General features: G+C 44.5%; 1 protein-coding gene across 2 annotated transcripts in view; it reads right to left on the minus strand.

Annotated features, from left to right (window-relative positions):
* The window catches only part of frmd4a (FERM domain containing 4A), a 559,644-nt gene that overhangs the window by 152,899 nt on the left and 389,215 nt on the right, over positions 1-17,530 (minus strand). For both annotated transcript variants that reach the window (XM_041203005.1, XM_041203004.1), the window contains exon 5: positions 15,091-15,175. In XM_041203005.1, the coding sequence (XP_041058939.1) occupies positions 15,091-15,175 (85 nt within the window). The remainder of the gene's footprint in view (positions 1-15,090; positions 15,176-17,530) is intronic.

The following is a 17,530-nucleotide window of genomic DNA, read 5'->3' on the forward strand; positions in this document are numbered from 1 at the left end:
TTAAAAAGGAAAAGAGTGAGTAAAGTGAGTGTTGGTCCTCTAGAGAGTGAGAATGGGGAGTTAATAGTACATAATAAGGAAATGGCAGATGAAATGAACAAATATTTTGCTTCGGTATTCTCTCTATAAGATACAAAAAATACTCCAGTAATAGCTGTAAATCAGGAGGTGGAAGGGAGAGGGGAACTTGGTGAAATTACAATCACCAGGGAAGCGGTACTGAGCAAACTGATTTAGCTGCGGGCTGACAAATCTCCGGGCCTTGATGGACTTCATCCTAGGGTCTTAAACGAGGTGGCTAATGAAGTAATAGATGTGTTGGTGTTAGTTTTTCAAAAATTGCTAAATTCTGGAAAGATTCCATCAGACTGGAAACTAGCAAATATAACCCCTCTATTCAAGAAGGGAGGGAGGCATAAAACAGGAAACTATGGGCCAGTAAGCTTGAAATCTGTTGTGGGAAAGGTGTTAGAATTGACCATTAAGGAGGTTATAGCTGGAGAAACTCAAGATAATTGGGAAGAGGCAGCACAGTTTTGTGAAAGGGAAATCGTCTTCAACCAATTTATTGGAGTTCTTTGAAGGAGCAACATGCACCGTGGATAAAGGGGAACCGGTAGACGTGCTGTACTTGGATTTCCAGAAGGCATTTGATTTGGTGCCACATCAAAGGGTATTGCGGAAAATAAAAGCTCACAGGGCAGAAATGTTAGGTTGGTGAATGGGCACGTACCCAATCCGATTGGGTGTGAAATTGGGTGGGGTGACGTCGGGCAAGTGTCCCAATGTCCTCCCATGCTCGCGTGACATTTTAGTCGGTCGGCGCGCGTGAAAGTCGGAAGCACATTTGCCGGCGATTGAGGCCAAATATGGGGATTAAAGCTGCAATTGTCTCTAATTTTAAGTTGCCCTACGGTTGGTCAATTGATGAATCGGCCGAGTGGCCTTTCCATTTCTCTTTAAACGTCATCCACGGGCAGGATGAGGTTTCCGTGATGAAATAAAATATAAACAGATTTCTGTGCACAGCCTTTTGAGCAGCTAAATTTTCAGGTGATGTATAACGATGCAGTTTCTGAAATGTTCACTTTTGATTTTTCAGGTCTTGCAGCTCCCCGAGGCAGCTCTCTGCCTTCAGGGAGCTTTCATTCAGCGCTCGCCCTCGCCCGCGCCCGCACCCATGTCAGCGCCCATCCTCTTCCTGCCCCCCACCCTGGCAGCGCTGAACATTTCAGCGCACGTTTCATGCTGGCCAATCGCGTCCACCCGCTGACCTAAAATTTCTGCCCATGGGGTAGGGGGTAATGTATTAGCATGGGTAGATGATTGGCTGGCTGACAGAAAACAGAGAGTATGCATAAATGGGTCTTTTTCTGATTGGCAAGATGTGACAAGTAGAGTCCCGCAGGGGTCTGTGCTGGAGCCTCAACTTTTTACAATTTATATCAATCACTCAGATGAGGGGAGTGAAGACATGGTAGTTAAATTTGCAGATAAGACAAAGATAGGTAGGAAAGTATGTTGCGAAGAGGACATATGGAGATTGCAGACAGATATGGATAGGTTGAGTGTGTGGGCAAAAATCTGGCAGATGGAATATAATGTAGGAAAATGTGAAGTTGTTCCCTTCGGAAGGAAGAATAAAAAGCAGAGTATTAATCAAACAGAGAACAGCTGCAGAATTCCGAGGTGCAGAGGGATCTAAGTGTTCTAGCACAAGTTACAAAATGTTAGTATGCAGGTACAGCAAGTAATTAAGAATGCTAATAGAATGTTATCCTTTATTATGAGAGGAATTGAACATAAAAGTAAGGACATTATGCTGCAGTTACACATGGCATTGATGAGACCACATCTCGAATATTGTGTGCAGTTTTGGTCTCCTTATTTAAGGAAGGATATAAGTGTGTTGATGGCGGTTCAGTGGAGGTTTCCGAGATTGCTACCTGGATTGAGTGGGTTGTCTTATGAAGAAAGGTTAGACAGAAAGGGGTCGTTTCCACTGGAGTTTAGAAGAGTGAGAGGTGACTTAATTGAAGTATACAAGATCCTGAACGGTATTGACAAGGTGGATGTGGAGAGGATGTTTCCTCTTGTGGGTGAATCCAGTACTAGGGGTCAATGTTTTAAAATTATGGGTCACCCTTTTAGGAGAGAGAGATGGGGAGAATTTTTTTCTCTCAGAGGATTGTACAACTTTGGAACTCTCTGCCTCAGAAGGTGGAAGAGGCAGGATCATTGAATATTTTTAAAGCAGACGTAGATAGATTCTTGCTAGGCAAGGGAATCAAATGTTATCGGTGATAGATGGGAATGTGGAATTCAAACTACAAACAGATCAGCCATAGAGTCATAGAGCTCTACAGCACAGGACAAAGCCCTTTGGCCCATTGAGTCTGCACCAGTCAAACAAGTACCTAACTACTCTAATCCCATTTTCCAGCACTAGACCCATAGCCTTGTATGTCAAGGCATTGCAAGTGCACATCCAGATACTTCTTAAATGTTATGAGGGTTTCAGCCTCTACCACCCTTTCGGGCAGTGAGTTCCAGATTCCCACCATCCTCTGGGTGAAAAATTCTTCCCCATATCCCCTCTAAACCTCCTGCCTCTTACCTTAAATCCAGGCCCCCTGGTTATTGATCCATCCACCAAGGGGAAAAGTTCCTTCCTGTCTACCTATCTATGCCCCTCATCATTTTATACACCTCAATCATGTCCCCCCTCAATCTCCTCTGCCCCAAGGAAAATAACCCCAGTCTATCCAATCTCTCCTCATAACTAAAACTCTCCAGCCCAGGCAACATCTTGGTAAATCTCCTCTGCACTCTCTCTAGTGCAATCACATCCTTCCTATGATGCGGATTCCAGAACTGCACACAATACTCTAGATGTGGCCTAACCAGCGTTTTATACAGTTCCAGCATAACCTCCCTGCTCTTGTATTCTATGTCTCGGCTAATAAAGGCAAGTATCCCATATGCCGTCTTAACCACCACCTACCTGTCCCACTACCTTAAGGGACCAGTGGACATGCACACCAAGGTTCCTCTGATCCTCGGTACTTCCCAGGGTCCTACTATTCACCGTGTATTCCCGTGCCTTGTTTGTCCTGCCCAAGTACACCACTTCATACTGATCCGAATTAAATTCCATTTGCCACTGATCAGCCCATCTGACCAGCCCATCCAAATCCTCCTGTAATCTAAGGCTATCCTCCTCACTATTTACCACCCCACCAATTTTTGTGTCATCTGCAAACTTACTGATCAACCCTCCTACATTTAAGTCTAAATCGTTTATATATACAACAAACAGCAAGGGACTCAAAACCGATCCCTGTGGAACCCCACTGGACACAGGCATCCAGTCACAAAAACACCCCATTGACCATCACTCTCTGCTTCCTGCCACTCAGCCAATTCTAGATCCAATTTGCCAAATTGCCTCGGATCCCATGGGCTCTTACCTTTGTTATCAGTCTCCCATGCGGGACCTTATTAAAAGCCTTGCTGAAGTCCAAGTAGACTACGTCAAATGCATTGCCCTCATCTACATAACTGGTCACTTCTTCGAAAAATTCAATCAAATTGGTCAGACATGACCTCCCCTTAACAAAACCATGACTGTCCTTGATCAATCCCTGCCTCTCCAAGTGTAGATTAGTTCTGTCCCTCAGAATTGCTTCCAATAGTTTCCTCACCACTGAGGTTAGACTGACTGGCCTGTAGTTCCCTGGTTTACCCCTTCCTTCCTTCTTGAATAACGGTACCACATTGGCTGTTCTCCAGTCCTTTGGCACCTTTCCTGTGGCCAGAGGGGCATTGAAAATTATTGCCAGCACCCCAGCTATCACTCAACAGCCTCGGATACATTTAATCCGGGCCATGATCTTATTGAATGGCAGGGCAGGCTCGAGGGGCCGAATGGCCTGCTTCTGCTCCTAGTTCGTATGTTCGTAACACCATAGTGCCCATGCTGTGACCCACATTCCTGTCCCATGAGACATCATATCGGAATTGTAACAATATTTGCAACGATTTTTCAAACAGAGCAGTTTGAAAACTATCTCTGGTAGTTGCATGCCCAGTGTTTTAAACCTATTACTAGTTGGCCCAGATCACTATTCATGTCTCAGCACTCTTAGAATGAACAAGTTACCCTGTAGATTGCAATATACTGGGCCAAAGAGTTAAATACCTCTCATTTACACTCCTAAGTATCCACTGTCTAATAGGCCAACGCTCTATGATATTGCACTGACTTCAAAGTGATTCAAACTGTGCCAACTTACACCAGTCAAACTGTAGCAAGGAGACAGGCCCACAAAACTTTGACTACAATAGAATTAAAGCAGGATGTAAATTTTAACAAGTTCCTAAGCACTTTACTGGATTGTTAGTGAATTATTTAAACATCATTTTCAATCATTTTCATAATCAGCGGGGAGCTAAGAGGATAATTGTCTTATCAACAACGTTAATGTTTAACTGGCATTTGAGAGCTGAAGGCTGAACCCTGTTAGTATCTGTACACAGACTTTACTCTCCCTGGCTGGAGAATGATGTAACTCATGTCAGCCAGCCAACTGAACTCAGTAAGTACCAGAACAAAAACAAAAATACCTGGAAAAACTCAGCAGGTCTGACAGCATCTGCGGAGAGGAACACAGTTAACGTTTCGAGTCCGAATGACCCTTCAACAGAACTAAGGAAAAATAGAAAAGAGGTGATATATAAGCTGGTTTAAGGGGGGGAGGGGGGAGGTAGAGCTGGATAGAGGGCCAGTGATAGGTGGAGATAACCAAAAGATTTCATAAGCAAAATGATAAAGAGGTGTTGAAGGTGGTGATATTATCTAAGGAACGTGCTAATAGGTGACATTAAGGGTAGAAAGCAGGACAAGCAAGGTACAGATAGCCCTAGTGGGGTGGAATGGGGGGAAGGGATCAAAATAGGTTAAAAAGTAGAGATAAAACAATGGATGGAAATACATTTAAAAATAATGGAAATAGGTGGGAAAAGAAAAATTTATATAAATTATTGGAAAAAACAAAAAGGAGGGGGAAAAAACAGGGGGATGGAGGAGAGAGTTCATGATCTAAAGTTGTTGAACTCAATATTAAGTCCGGAAGGCTGTAAAGTGCCTAGTCGGAAGATGAGGTGCTGTTCCTCCAGTTTGCTTTGAGCTTATTTTTGCTTTTGATTTCCAGCATCCGCAGTTTTTTGCTTTTATCTCAGTAAGTACCAGCTCAGCTTGTATACTTTTTAAAAAAGCAAACTGCTTTATTTGTTGAGGAATAAAAAGAATGCACAACCAGAAATGTGGAGGGAGGCAATTTCAGTCCAGTTTCTGTAGTTTCAGTGGCTAGGGTTTTCAGATTTATTCTGGTGCATTTTTGTGGTCATCAAGTTTAGGGATGACACTGCGAGGAACAGAACAAACACTTTCCACCCCATAGAGAAATATTGTTTCTGTCACAGTGAAAATCAGCTTCAACATATCAGAGAATAGCACAGCATGGAAAGTGGCCATTTGGCCCATTAAGTCTATACTGGCACTCTTTCAAAGTTTGGTGTAACATTATAAACGAATCTAAAGTGACATTATCAATGAATCTGTGTGGACACCCTGTTCAGCATTTATGACAACATTGTAGATGCTTTTAACGAGAAGTGTTTATGATTTTGTTAGAAATGCCAAACCAAGGAGATTTTCACATTTTCAAAGTTGCTACACCAAACAACCAGAGGGATTTTCTCAGGCCACCTATAAGCATTTGCAGGCCAGGCACTGTAATAATTAGACAGAGAACAACCCCCTCTGCAGGCGGAGAAGATGTGCCAAAGCTGTGAATGTGAGGTATCAGCACTTTCCAAACCCACGACCTCTACAACCTAGAAGGACAAGGGCAGCAGACACATGGGAACACCGCCACCTGCAAGTTCCCTTCCAAGCCACACACCATCCTGACTTAGAAATATATCGGCCGTTCCTTCACTGTTGCTGGGTCAAAATCCTGGAACTCCCTCCCAAACAACGCTGTGGGTGTACCTACATCATGTGGACTGCAGCAGCTCAAGAAGGCAGCTCAGCACCACCACCTCAAGGGCGATTAGGGATGGGCAATAAATGATGGCCTAGTCAGTGAAGCCCACATCCCATGAATGAATAAAAAATAACCAATTAATCTCACTCCCTGCCCTTTTCCTATAGTCCTGCAAACTTTTCCTTGAAACATATTTATCTAATTCTCTTTTGCAAGTTACTATTGAATCTGCTTCCCTTTCATGTAGTGCATTCTAGGTCATACCAACAAACTGTATAAAATAAATTCTCCTCATCTTACCTCTGGTTCTTTTGCTAACTATCTTAAATCAGTGTCCTCTGCTTTACCACCCTCCTGCCAGTGGAAAGCTACTCCCTATTTATAGCATTGAAACCCATCAATTTTGAACACATCTATTAAATCTCTCCTTAACCTTCTCTGCTTTAATGAGAATAACCTCAGCTTCTCCAGTCTCTCCACATAACTGAAGACTTTCCCCCACCCCATCCCAGTGCGATTTTAGTAAATCTCTGCACATCGAGTAAATCAGTTCACCCTTGCTTGCCAAAATCATTCTCAGCGGTCCCCTTGGAAAACACGCTCACTGAGTCGCCTCAAATTTTGCAGCGTGGGCAGATCTGAAACAGGGTGCAACATCTGGAGGTTCCTGGCACATGTTTCTCTGGGAGGAAACCAAAGCTTTGGATCAGCAGGCCAAACAGAGCACAAGCCTGGCTCTGGGAAATACACAGGAGGTTTCCATCAATTTTCTAAGAGACCCCTCCTTTTCTGTTGGCTGATGTTGGCTGTTATTTCAGACTGATTAAAAATAAATCCCCGTTTGTGTTTACCAGTGCTAAAACTTCCAGCTGCGTCCAGCATTTAGCAGTATGTAGCTCCATGATGTCCAAAACAGGGATAAAGTCTCCTGTCACATTACATGATTAAATGACAATGATGCAAAAGGGCTCCAAGTTTATAATTTTAAAAGCTCTGCAATAATAGATTTCTGCCAGTTCTCCCTGATGCAGCTGCCCAGTCTCACTACACTGCATATCCTAAAGAAATGAATGGAAATAAAGGACAAACTTGGATTTCGACAGCATTTTCAATGAATTAAAGATGTTCCGAAGTCCTTCACAGCCAATGAAGCACTTTTGAAATGTGGTCACAGCTGTAATGTAGGAAACCAATTTTTAAAATGATTTTTAATTCATTCATGGGCTAGGCCAGTGTTTATTTCCCATCCCTAATTGCCCTTGAGAAGGTGGTGGTGAGCTGCCTTCTTGAGCCGCTGCAGTCCATGTGGTGTAGGTACACCCACAGTGCTGTTAGCGAGGGAGTTCCAGGATTTTGACCCAGCGACAGTGAAGGAACGGCAATATATTTCCAAGTCAGGATGGTGAGTTGCTTGGAGGGGAACTTGCAGGTGATGGTGTTCCCATCTGTCTGCTGCCCTTGTCCTTTTTGGTAGTAGAGGCTACGAGTTTGGACGGTGTGCTTGGGGGAGTTTTGGGTGAGTTGCTGCAATGCATCTTGTAGATGGTACACACTGCTGCCACTGTTTAAGGTGGTGGATGGGTGCTGATCAAACAGGCTGCTTTATCCTGGATGGTGTTGAGCTTCTTGAGTGTTGTGGGAGCTGTACTCATCCAGGCAAGTGGAGAGTATTCCATCACACCCCTGACTTGTGCCTTGGAGATAGTGGACAGGCTTTGGGGAGTCAGGAGGTGAGTTACTCGCCGCATAATTCCCAATCCCTGACTTGAGACTCTTGTAGCTGCAGGATTTGTTTGGCAGGTCAAGTTCAGCTTCTGGTCAATGATGGCAGGTTCAGTGATGGTAATGCCATGGGACATCAAGGGAAGATGGTTGGACTTTCTCTTGTTGGAGATGGTCATTGTCACATTCGTGTGGTGCAAATGTTACTTGCCACATATCAGCTTAAGCCTGAAAGCTAGGTCTTGCTGCTTATTAAAATATATTCATTCAGGGGATATGGGCTTCGCTGGCTAGGCCAGCATTTATTGCCCATCCCTAGTTGCCCTTGAGAAGGTGGTGTTGAGCTGCCTTCTTGAGCTGCTGCAGTCCATGTGGTGTAGGTACATCCACAGTGCTGGTAGGAAGAGTTCCAAAATTTTGACGCAGTGACAGTGAAGGAACGGTGATATACTTCCAAGTCAGGGTGGTGTGTGACTTGGAGGGGAACTTCCAGGTGGTGGTGTTCCCATCTATCTGCTGCCCTTGTCCTTCTAGGTGGTAGTGGTCTTGGGTTTGGAAGGCACTGTCGAAGGAGCTTTGGTAAATCCCTGCAGTGCATCTTGTAGATGGTACACACTGCTGCTACTGTGCATCAGCGGTGGAAGGAGTGAATGTTTGTGGATGTGATGCCAATCAAGCAGGGCTGCTTTGTCCTGGGTGGTGTCGAGCTTCTTGAGTGTTGTTGGAGCTGCACTCATCCAGGCAAGTGGGAAGTATTCCATCACACTCCTGATTTGTGCCTTGTAGATGGTGGACAGGCTTTGGGGAGTCAGGAGGTGAGTTACTCATCGCACGAATCCTAGCCTCTGATCTGCTCTTGTAGCCACAGTATTTATATGGCTAGTCCAGTTCAGTTTCTGGCCAATGGTAATCCCCAGGATGTTGATAGTGGGGGATTCAGTGATGGTAATGCCATTGAACCAACGGGCAATGGTTGGATTTACTGGAGATGGTCATTGCCTGACACTAGTGTGGCACGAATGTTACTTGCCACATGTCAACCCAAACCTGGATATTGTCCAGGTCTTGCTGCATTTGGACATGGACTGCTTCAGTATCTGAGGAGTTGTGAATGGTGCTGAACATTGTGCAATCATCAGCAAACATCCCCACGTATGACCTTATGATAGAAGGAAGGTCATTGATGAAGCTGCTGAAGATGGTTGGGCCGAGGACACCACCCTGAGGAACTCCTGCAGTGATGTCCTGGAGCTGAGATGACTGACCTCCAACAACCACAACCATCTTCCTTTGTGCAAGGGATGACTCCAACCAGTGCAGAGTTTTCCCCTTGATTCCCATTGACTCCAGTTTTGCTTGGGCTCTTCGTGCCACACTCTGTCAAAGGCTGCCTTGATGTCAAGGGCAGTCACTCTCACCTCACCATCTGAGCATAGCAGGCTCCCATAAACAGCAATGTGGCAATGAACAGATAAACTGTTCTTATGATGATGTTGATTGAGAGATAAATAATTCACCAGGACAGTGAGGAACGCTCCCCGGCTCTTTCTCCTTCCATCGGCGCTGTTCCATTCATCTGAGAGGGCAAATGTTTACTCCGTTTAACGTCTCATAAGAAGGCTGGCAGCACTGGCACATTGGGTAAATGCACTGCCAGCCCCTGTCCTGTGGTACCTCTCAATGAACTATTGCTCTCAGGAGAGGAGATAAAATTGAGAGGAGAGGAAGATGTTCATCATGTGATAACTGAGAAATAAAGCAGCATCTGGAGAGTTACAGTTTATCCACTCCTTAGCTCCCACCTATCCCTGACCTTCTATTTCGCTTCACCTGCTCCACCCCCTCCTGAACAGAACAAAATCCATCATGTTTCTACTTGTCTTTAGCTCTGAAGAAGGCTCGAAACGTTAAGACTGTTTCTCTCTCCAGAGATGCTGCCAGATCTGCTGAGTTTTTCCAGCATTTTCTGTTTCCGGAGAGCTGCAGTTAATCTCTGAATATTGAGGTACATTCTCAATCAGCCAGAAGAATGATTTTTCTTTTGGAAGCACACATTGGAAAAAGGCACTCAATGTGGAAAAAGGACATGAGGATTTGATTTCAGCAGCAACATTGTATGGGCTGATGAAGTGTAGCTGAGCGCTCTGCTTGATATTAAAGCGAAGCTGGTTTGTTGAATAAAGGTCACTTTGGTCTTCAGGATTGTAACTAAGTTATTCACATTTCTTTCACTGCCTCCAGCTGTCCCCTTTTACGCTGACTGCTGAGTCTAGACTGTTCAATGGGCGCGATTTTAATACTGGCATCAACTACTCTTTTTACACAAGTTATCACTGATTGAGTAATCTAGGCTCAGGGGGTCAATAAGAAATGAATGGAGGATGTCCAATTGAGGGATTGATCAACATTAAATTATAGAATGGTTACAACACAGAAGGAGGCCACTTGGCCCATCGAGCCGGTGCCAGCTCTCTGCAAGAGCAAATCAGCTCGTCCCGCTTTCCCACCCTTTCTCCATAGCCCAGTAACTTTTCCCCCTCTGGCACTTATCCAACTCCCTTTCAAAAGCCAACATTGAATCTACCTCCACCACACCCTTAGGCATTTCGTTCCAGATCCTAACCACTTGCAGTGTGGAAATGATCTTCTTCACGCTGCCATTGGCTCTTTTGCCAATCACCTTAAATCTGTGTGCTCTGGTTCTTGATCCTTCCACCAATGGGACCAGTTTCTCCCTTACTATCTTGTCCAGACCCCTCATAAATTTGAATACCTCGATCAAATCTCCTCTCAATCTTCTCTTCTCCAAGGAAAACAGTCCCAACTTCTCCAATCTATCCACATAACTGAAGTCTCTCATCCCTGGAACCATTCAGATAAATCTAGAACCATTCTTGTAAAGTAGTCAGTGTCAGCTTGTTGCTTCTCATCAAGTTACTTCTGTGTCTGTTTGGAATGTTAAATCCAGGATCAGAATGGGGGTGGGATAAGGGAAAGGCGAGGAGTGGGATCGGAGTGAAAGGGGGAAAGGCAGTGAGTGGGATCATGACCTGAGTTTTGCGGATGGTGATCAGTGACAAGCTCAGGAACCAATTCATTCACCTCAGCAGATGCAGAGATAAGTGGAGGGAATGGACGCCTGTCCAAGAAATTGATCTGTAGGCGAGATTTCCAGACACTCCAGCCACAGACCAGACATAAAAAACAACAGAGTGGCCCTCACAGGAAATAGGAGCAGGAGTAGACCACTCGGCCCATCGTGTCGGCTCTGCCGTTCAATACGATCATGGCTGATCTTGGGCTCCAACTCCATTTTTCCACCCGCTCCCCATATCCCTTAATTCCCTAAGAGGCCAAAAATCAGTCTATCCCAGCCTTAAGTGTATTCAACAATGGAGCATCCACAGCCCCTCTGGGGTAGAGAACTCCAAAGATTCACAACCCTTTGAGTGAAGCAATTTCTCCTCATCTTGGTCCTAAATGATCAGCCCCTTACCCTGAGACTGTGCCCTCCCGAGCTGTAGATTTAGATTAGGGAGGAGGGAACAATTGGTGTTTAGCTTCATTTTTGAACATACCTCTTTCATTTGGAAGCTCAGATTATTTCTGCAGCCCAACAGTGTTCACAGGGAACAATGGATACCTGGGAGAGTTTATCAGGTAGTAGTCTAATCCAAGAGCTCAGATATCCCAAAATCACCATCTAATCCCGCGAGATTAGATTAGTAGTTTGAAATGACCCCAGGGGATTATTAAAACATGAAAGTGAATTGCACTGTGAACTCTAGGTGGTGGTGGTGGTGGTGGTGGTGGTGGTGGTGGTGGGGCGGGGGTTGGGGGGGGGGAGGTGGAATTTCATTTCACTTTGGGTCAAGGTTTATTTGATAGTGGCTGTCAATGCAAAGGGCATTCTGGGTATGAACGCTTGCTCATTTCCATTTTGACTATTAAAAACCATTGTAAAATTGTCATTGCAAGCTTTGGAGACAAGAGTTTTTTGTTCATTCCCACACTTGAGATCTCTTTTCCCTGCAATGTTTTTCTAGTTTTGTGTCTTCTCCTTGAGGCACTGATTCATTCTGGGAGGCCGTTCAGCGAAAGCCTCGCCTGTGAGCTTTCTTTCAAGTGCCTGGTGAGTCCTGGTCAGCACTCGTGACTGTGTGAGGTTCACACTGCATTCTGTTGTGACCCAACCTGCACCTGGGCGGAGGGGGGCGGTTTATGTGGGGGGGTTGGAGGTGGTCAATTACAACCTGGCTCACCAGGTGACAGGAGATAAAGCAGCAAATGGAGCTCAATCCGGCAAATAAAAAGGTGATACATCTGGGGAAGGCTAACAAGGCAAAGCAATAGTCAGTACATGGTAGAGTGCTGAGAGTGCCCAAGAACTGAGGGATCTTCGAGTTCATATCCAGGATAGGTGGATAATGCGGTTAAGAAGGCATCCAGAATACTTCATTAGCCGAGACGTGGAGTATAAGAGCGGGGGGGGGGGTGCAGTTAACCCAGAACTGTATAAAACACAAGTTAGATCACAGCTAGAGTACTGTGTACAGATCTGGTCACCACATTACAGGAAGGATGAGATCTCACTAGAGACGGTCCAGAGGAGATTGACGAGGATGGGGAATTTTATCAATGAGGAAAGACTGGACAGGCTGGGGTTGTTTCCTTTAGAACAGAGGAGGCTGAGGGGAGATTTAATTGAGGGGTCCAGGTAGAGTGGATAGGAAGGACCTATTTTATTTCCCTTTGCAAAGGGGGAGAGGGGCAGAGGGGCGGGGCATAGGTTTATAGCAATTGGTAAGGAGGATTAGAGGTGAGGTGAGGAGATTCTTTTTCACCTAGAGAACAGGAAGGATCTGGGAACTCACTGCCTGAAAGGGTGATAGAGGCAGATCCCCTCACTGCATTTAAAACACTCTTGGGTAGTCACCTGAAGTGCTGTAACCTCCAGAGCTACAAACCAAGAGCTGGAAAGTGGGGTTAGACTGGATAGCTTGGTTTCAGCTGCACTGGCAGGATGGGCCGAATGGCCGCCTCCTGTGCCATAAATTTTCTATGGTTTCTTTCTTCTATGAATTCCCCAGAAGCCCCTGCGCTCTTACAAGGACCACTCTGAGCCAGTCACTACTGGGTAATCAACGACCATCTGTGGGTGACCATCTAATTCCTCCTTCGCAGCAGAGCGGCATTAAGTGACAGGGCTAGGTCAGATCAGGAAACTGCGCGATGTGGGAAACTGGGACTGTGCCTGCTCTCGATAGCACAAACGGTTAATGCTCAGAAATGTTATGCCTATTGTGGTGCTCTGGACACAAGTTTCTGAAATGCTGCATTCTCAGAGTGTTACTGCAATGTGAGTGGAGGCACTGTGTGTGTTCCTGTCTAACCAGTGGGCGTTGTGACAGATAGCTGGCATGGTTATTGAATATCCATGTCTCTAACTATACCTTTGACCCATTCTAGCCTCCAGCAGCTCCACTCCAATAATGCTCTTTAATCCCAACCCAATCAAAAGGTCACCCCTTCTGCACCAGAGTGACATTTGTTTATTTACCCCCTCCTGAGCAAGAGTGGCATTTTTCTGTTATTCTGCCTATAGGCAATATGAGCTGTGTTCAGAATGTGTCCAAAATCATTTCACATGGAATCCTTGCAGCCAGCAGAGAGAACGAAGGGTACAAACCCAGTTTCCTGAGATGAATGTTGGCGTACAAACTCAGTAGGAACCTGATCCTTCCTTCTCTTTATGCTGAATCTTACTCTAAGACGCACTTTCCAATCCAAGCAGAACGGCTTCCAGCTCTCTGACGCTTTGCAACTGGAAACCAGGAAATGTGGAAGCCTGTTTCAGATGACTCGATGGGCTGAACAGCCTCCTCCTGTGTCTCTACAACCCTGTGATATTTATTCATGTAGCACAATAGGAGGCCATTCAGCCCATTGAGTGCAAGCTCTCCGCACAGCAATCCAGTCAGTCTCATTCCCCCATTCAATCCCTGTAGCCCTGCAGGTTATTGCTCCTTCAAGGTCCAATCCAATTTCCTTTTGAAATAATTTCCACCGCCTTCGAGTTCCAGGTCATTAACAGTCATGTAACAGTAAAAAGGTTCCTCCTCACACCCCCCCCCCGCCAACACCGCCCCCCGCCATGTATCTCTTACCCAAAATCTTAAATCTCCAACCCCGAGTCCTTCTACCATCAGCTGATGGGAAGTTTTTCTTCGTCTATCTTATCTAAGCCTATCATACTCTTGTACGTCTCTATCAAATCTTCCGCCAATCTCCCTTGCTTCAGGCAGAACAGTCCCAGCCTTTCCAACCAAACCAGCCATCAACCTGATGACTGTGCCTGGCAACAGGAGGATGCCGTGTGCATGGAGTGAGGTCTTCCTACACTGTGGTGCAGAGTGCAGGAAAACCAAAGCTTTGTGCTATGCCTGACCTTGGTAAATTGCTACAACAGATTGGATTTTGGCTTTTCGGCAGGGTAAGATATATTCCTGACTATTCTATGATTAGAATTAAATCACCTCATTTATTGCTTTCATTTGATACAAGTGTGTCACTTTCCCGAGCTTCCCATTCTTCTCCAGTTGATTGAATATTCCATTGAGTTCTCAGCCTCATCATCCTGATCTCAGAACTCACAGAGCCATCCATCACTCTGACTCAATAATTCCCAGACCTCGAAACCCTGCAACTGCCACACTCTGCCTGCTGTAAGCCCCAGCTGGCTGAAACCTAACCATGAAACGACTCTTCAAAAATTCATTCACAGGACATCCAAATCACTGGTAAGGTCAGCATTTATAGCCCACCTCTAACCGCCCATGTGAAGGTGGTGGTGAGTACCCTTCTTGAATACAACTGAGTGGCTTGCTAGGTCATTTCAGAGGGCAGTTATGAAGCAACCACATTGCTGTGGGTCTGGAGTCACATGTAGGCCAGACCAGGTAAGAACAGCAGATTTTCTTCCCTGAAGGACATTTGTGAGTCAGATGGGTTTTTAAAACAACCTAGTGGTTTCATGGTCATTATTATGGAGACTGGCGTTTCATTCCAGATTTACTTAATTAATTGAATTTAAATTCCCGAGCACCGTGGTGGGATTTGAACTCATGTCTCCAGATCATTAGTCTAGTAATGACTAACATAATCGCTATTTAACATAACCGCTATGCTACTGTACTTCATACTTCTCTTGTAGTCTTTCCACGTTCTGTAGGTTTTCCAGGATTGATCTTCATTGGACTTGGTCAGCATTCTAACAGAGAGATTGTCACAAACTTTGGTGCTGGGGACACATTCTTACCTTGTAGATACAAGACTTTGCATTTAGAAAGAAAAGTTCAATGGTGGCGTTGTCCTTCAAATAAGCAATGCTTTCGATGTAGAACCTGCAAAAGAATTAAGAGCTCAGTATAAACATAATGAAGAAATGATCTCCTCTTCCTTCAGAAACTCTCATTAAACCTTTCATATTGTACTTTGCATTTCTCGATTCTCTAACATTGAATCAGACTGCTTTTAAAGAGTGAGGTCAGACTAACGAACTGAGTGACTTACATTCAGCTTTTGATTAAAAAGATCTCAACACAACCAGAAATAACTCAAAAACAGAGGAGTTGACTGAGGACATCTAAAGCTGGTGATGATCCCAATTTGGGTTGTACTTTGTTGAAAAATAAATGAGTAATTCCAACTGTAGACACAATTCTTGTTTAATCCCAGTTTAACTGATAGTTGCGCGTTTGTCAATATCACGTATATCTCTGAGGACTAAGGATTGTGAAACTCAACAAGCCCATCGCCTTTCGCACAGCAGAATTTAAACCTTTTATTTAAGCTAAGAGCAATTCAATGTCATTGTGACCTAACTCGCTACTTAGCAACTCGAAGGGGAATTTTTTTTGGTAATATCATAATGGAAAACACATCTGATAGGGGCGGTACACTCTTATATTGGATGCAACAGAAGTTTTGCTGGATGGTTACATCTGAAAGGTGATTCTTCCACCTGTCTGACCTGGGGTTTCTGCCTTCATTACCGAGCAGCAGATCTCCTCTGACCTTGCTCCCAATCATTTGGGGGAAGCCTGTTTTTATAAGGATAAGGGGCTAGCCTTATACAATGAACTCACAATCACTATTCCACTGGCACTGACTCTGTAAGGGTATTGGCCAACATTCCTCCCTTAAGCAGAACCATCACAAAGAGACCGTCTGGTCATTGGCCTGTGGGAGTTCGTTCTGTGCAAATTGACAGCTGCCTTTACACATAATACAAAATTGTTGAAACTTCAGAGATAGGCCGTTGGATGGAAAGCATTTCAGCATTTCACAGCCTGAAAGAGTGATAAGTTGCTGTAAAAATGCAAGCTAATCCCTTCAAAGCTACAAGTCTAATTGCTAGAAATAGGCACACTGCAAGGTTAATTCTAGGCTAATTTTCGTTGCCCACATGCACCACTGGCTTTTCCTCCTTCCTTTGATGGATGCGAGGTGGTGATTCATTGGTGTTTTAAACAAAGAAAAAGAAAGGCTTGCATTTATATAGCACCTTTCATAACCACTGGGCATCCCAAAGGGCTTTACAGTCAATGAAATACTTTTGAAGTTGTAGTTACTGACTAATGTAGGAATGTGGCAGGCAATTTGCGCACAGCAAGCTCCCACAAACAGCAATGTGATAATGACCAGATAATCTATTTTTGTGATGTTAATTGAAGGGTAAATATTGGCCCCAGGACACCAGGACTAATTCCCCTATTCTTCTTTAACATGGGATCTTTTATGTCAACCTGAGAGGGCAGGCAGAGCCTCAGTTTAATAGCTCATGCAAAAGCCTGCACCTCTGACAGTGCAGCACTCCTTCATTTCTGCATTGGAGTGTCAGCCTGGATTTTCACGCTTACGTCCTGCAGTGGGAATGAACCTACAAACTTCTCACTCAGAGACAAGAGTGTTACCAACTGAGCCACAACTGACACACTAACAATGTGTCATGATGGACAGCATGACATCAAAACATATTTTATATGCGTGAATATTTGTGTTCATCACTATATCTTCAATATGTTAAATATATGTATACAATTTATTGGGGGGGGGGGTTTATTAACATTGTAAAAATGTCATGTGGTATTTAAGCGTTACGACCGATCGCTGGGTGAGGTCCCCCAGTTATAATCCCAGGTGAGATATCCCAAAGTGTTGTTAATTTCCTGAAAGGGACCCAATTTATTGTGCTCCCAGGTGAGGGGGAATGAGCTGGCTCCCCTTCTTTATTCAGCCTCCTTGGTTGGTCACAACAAGGTTAATTTAAAAGAGATCCCTTCCCTCATGTATACCTTTTCCCAGTACAAATGTATTTATGTTTTAGAAGGAGCCAATATAACTAGGCTTCCTTGAGTCAAAGAAAAAGTAAGTTTATTCATTACTAAAAACCCGAGGAAAAAATAATAAAATGCAAGACACAGAGCAGAAATGAGAAGTTGAGTCCAAATATAAAAGTTTTTTAAAAATAATCGAATCAGTCTTTGGCTTGTCCATGAGGCGTAGATGGCGAAACATTGTGGCTGTTAAATTGGGTGATTCTGGCAGAGTTTGGCAGTTTAGCAGTTGGTTTGGAGACACTTGGTTCTGCAGGTTAGCTGAAGAAGCTGTCCTATTTCCTTTTTGATTGTGGCTTTGCTGAATTGCCTCCAACAACAGGGAGAAGAGGGAGCCTTTGCCTGCAACTCCAAAGAGGT

Source organism: Carcharodon carcharias, chromosome 13 (assembly GCF_017639515.1).
Source record: "Carcharodon carcharias isolate sCarCar2 chromosome 13, sCarCar2.pri, whole genome shotgun sequence".
Classification (NCBI taxonomy): domain Eukaryota; kingdom Metazoa; phylum Chordata; class Chondrichthyes; order Lamniformes; family Lamnidae; genus Carcharodon; species Carcharodon carcharias.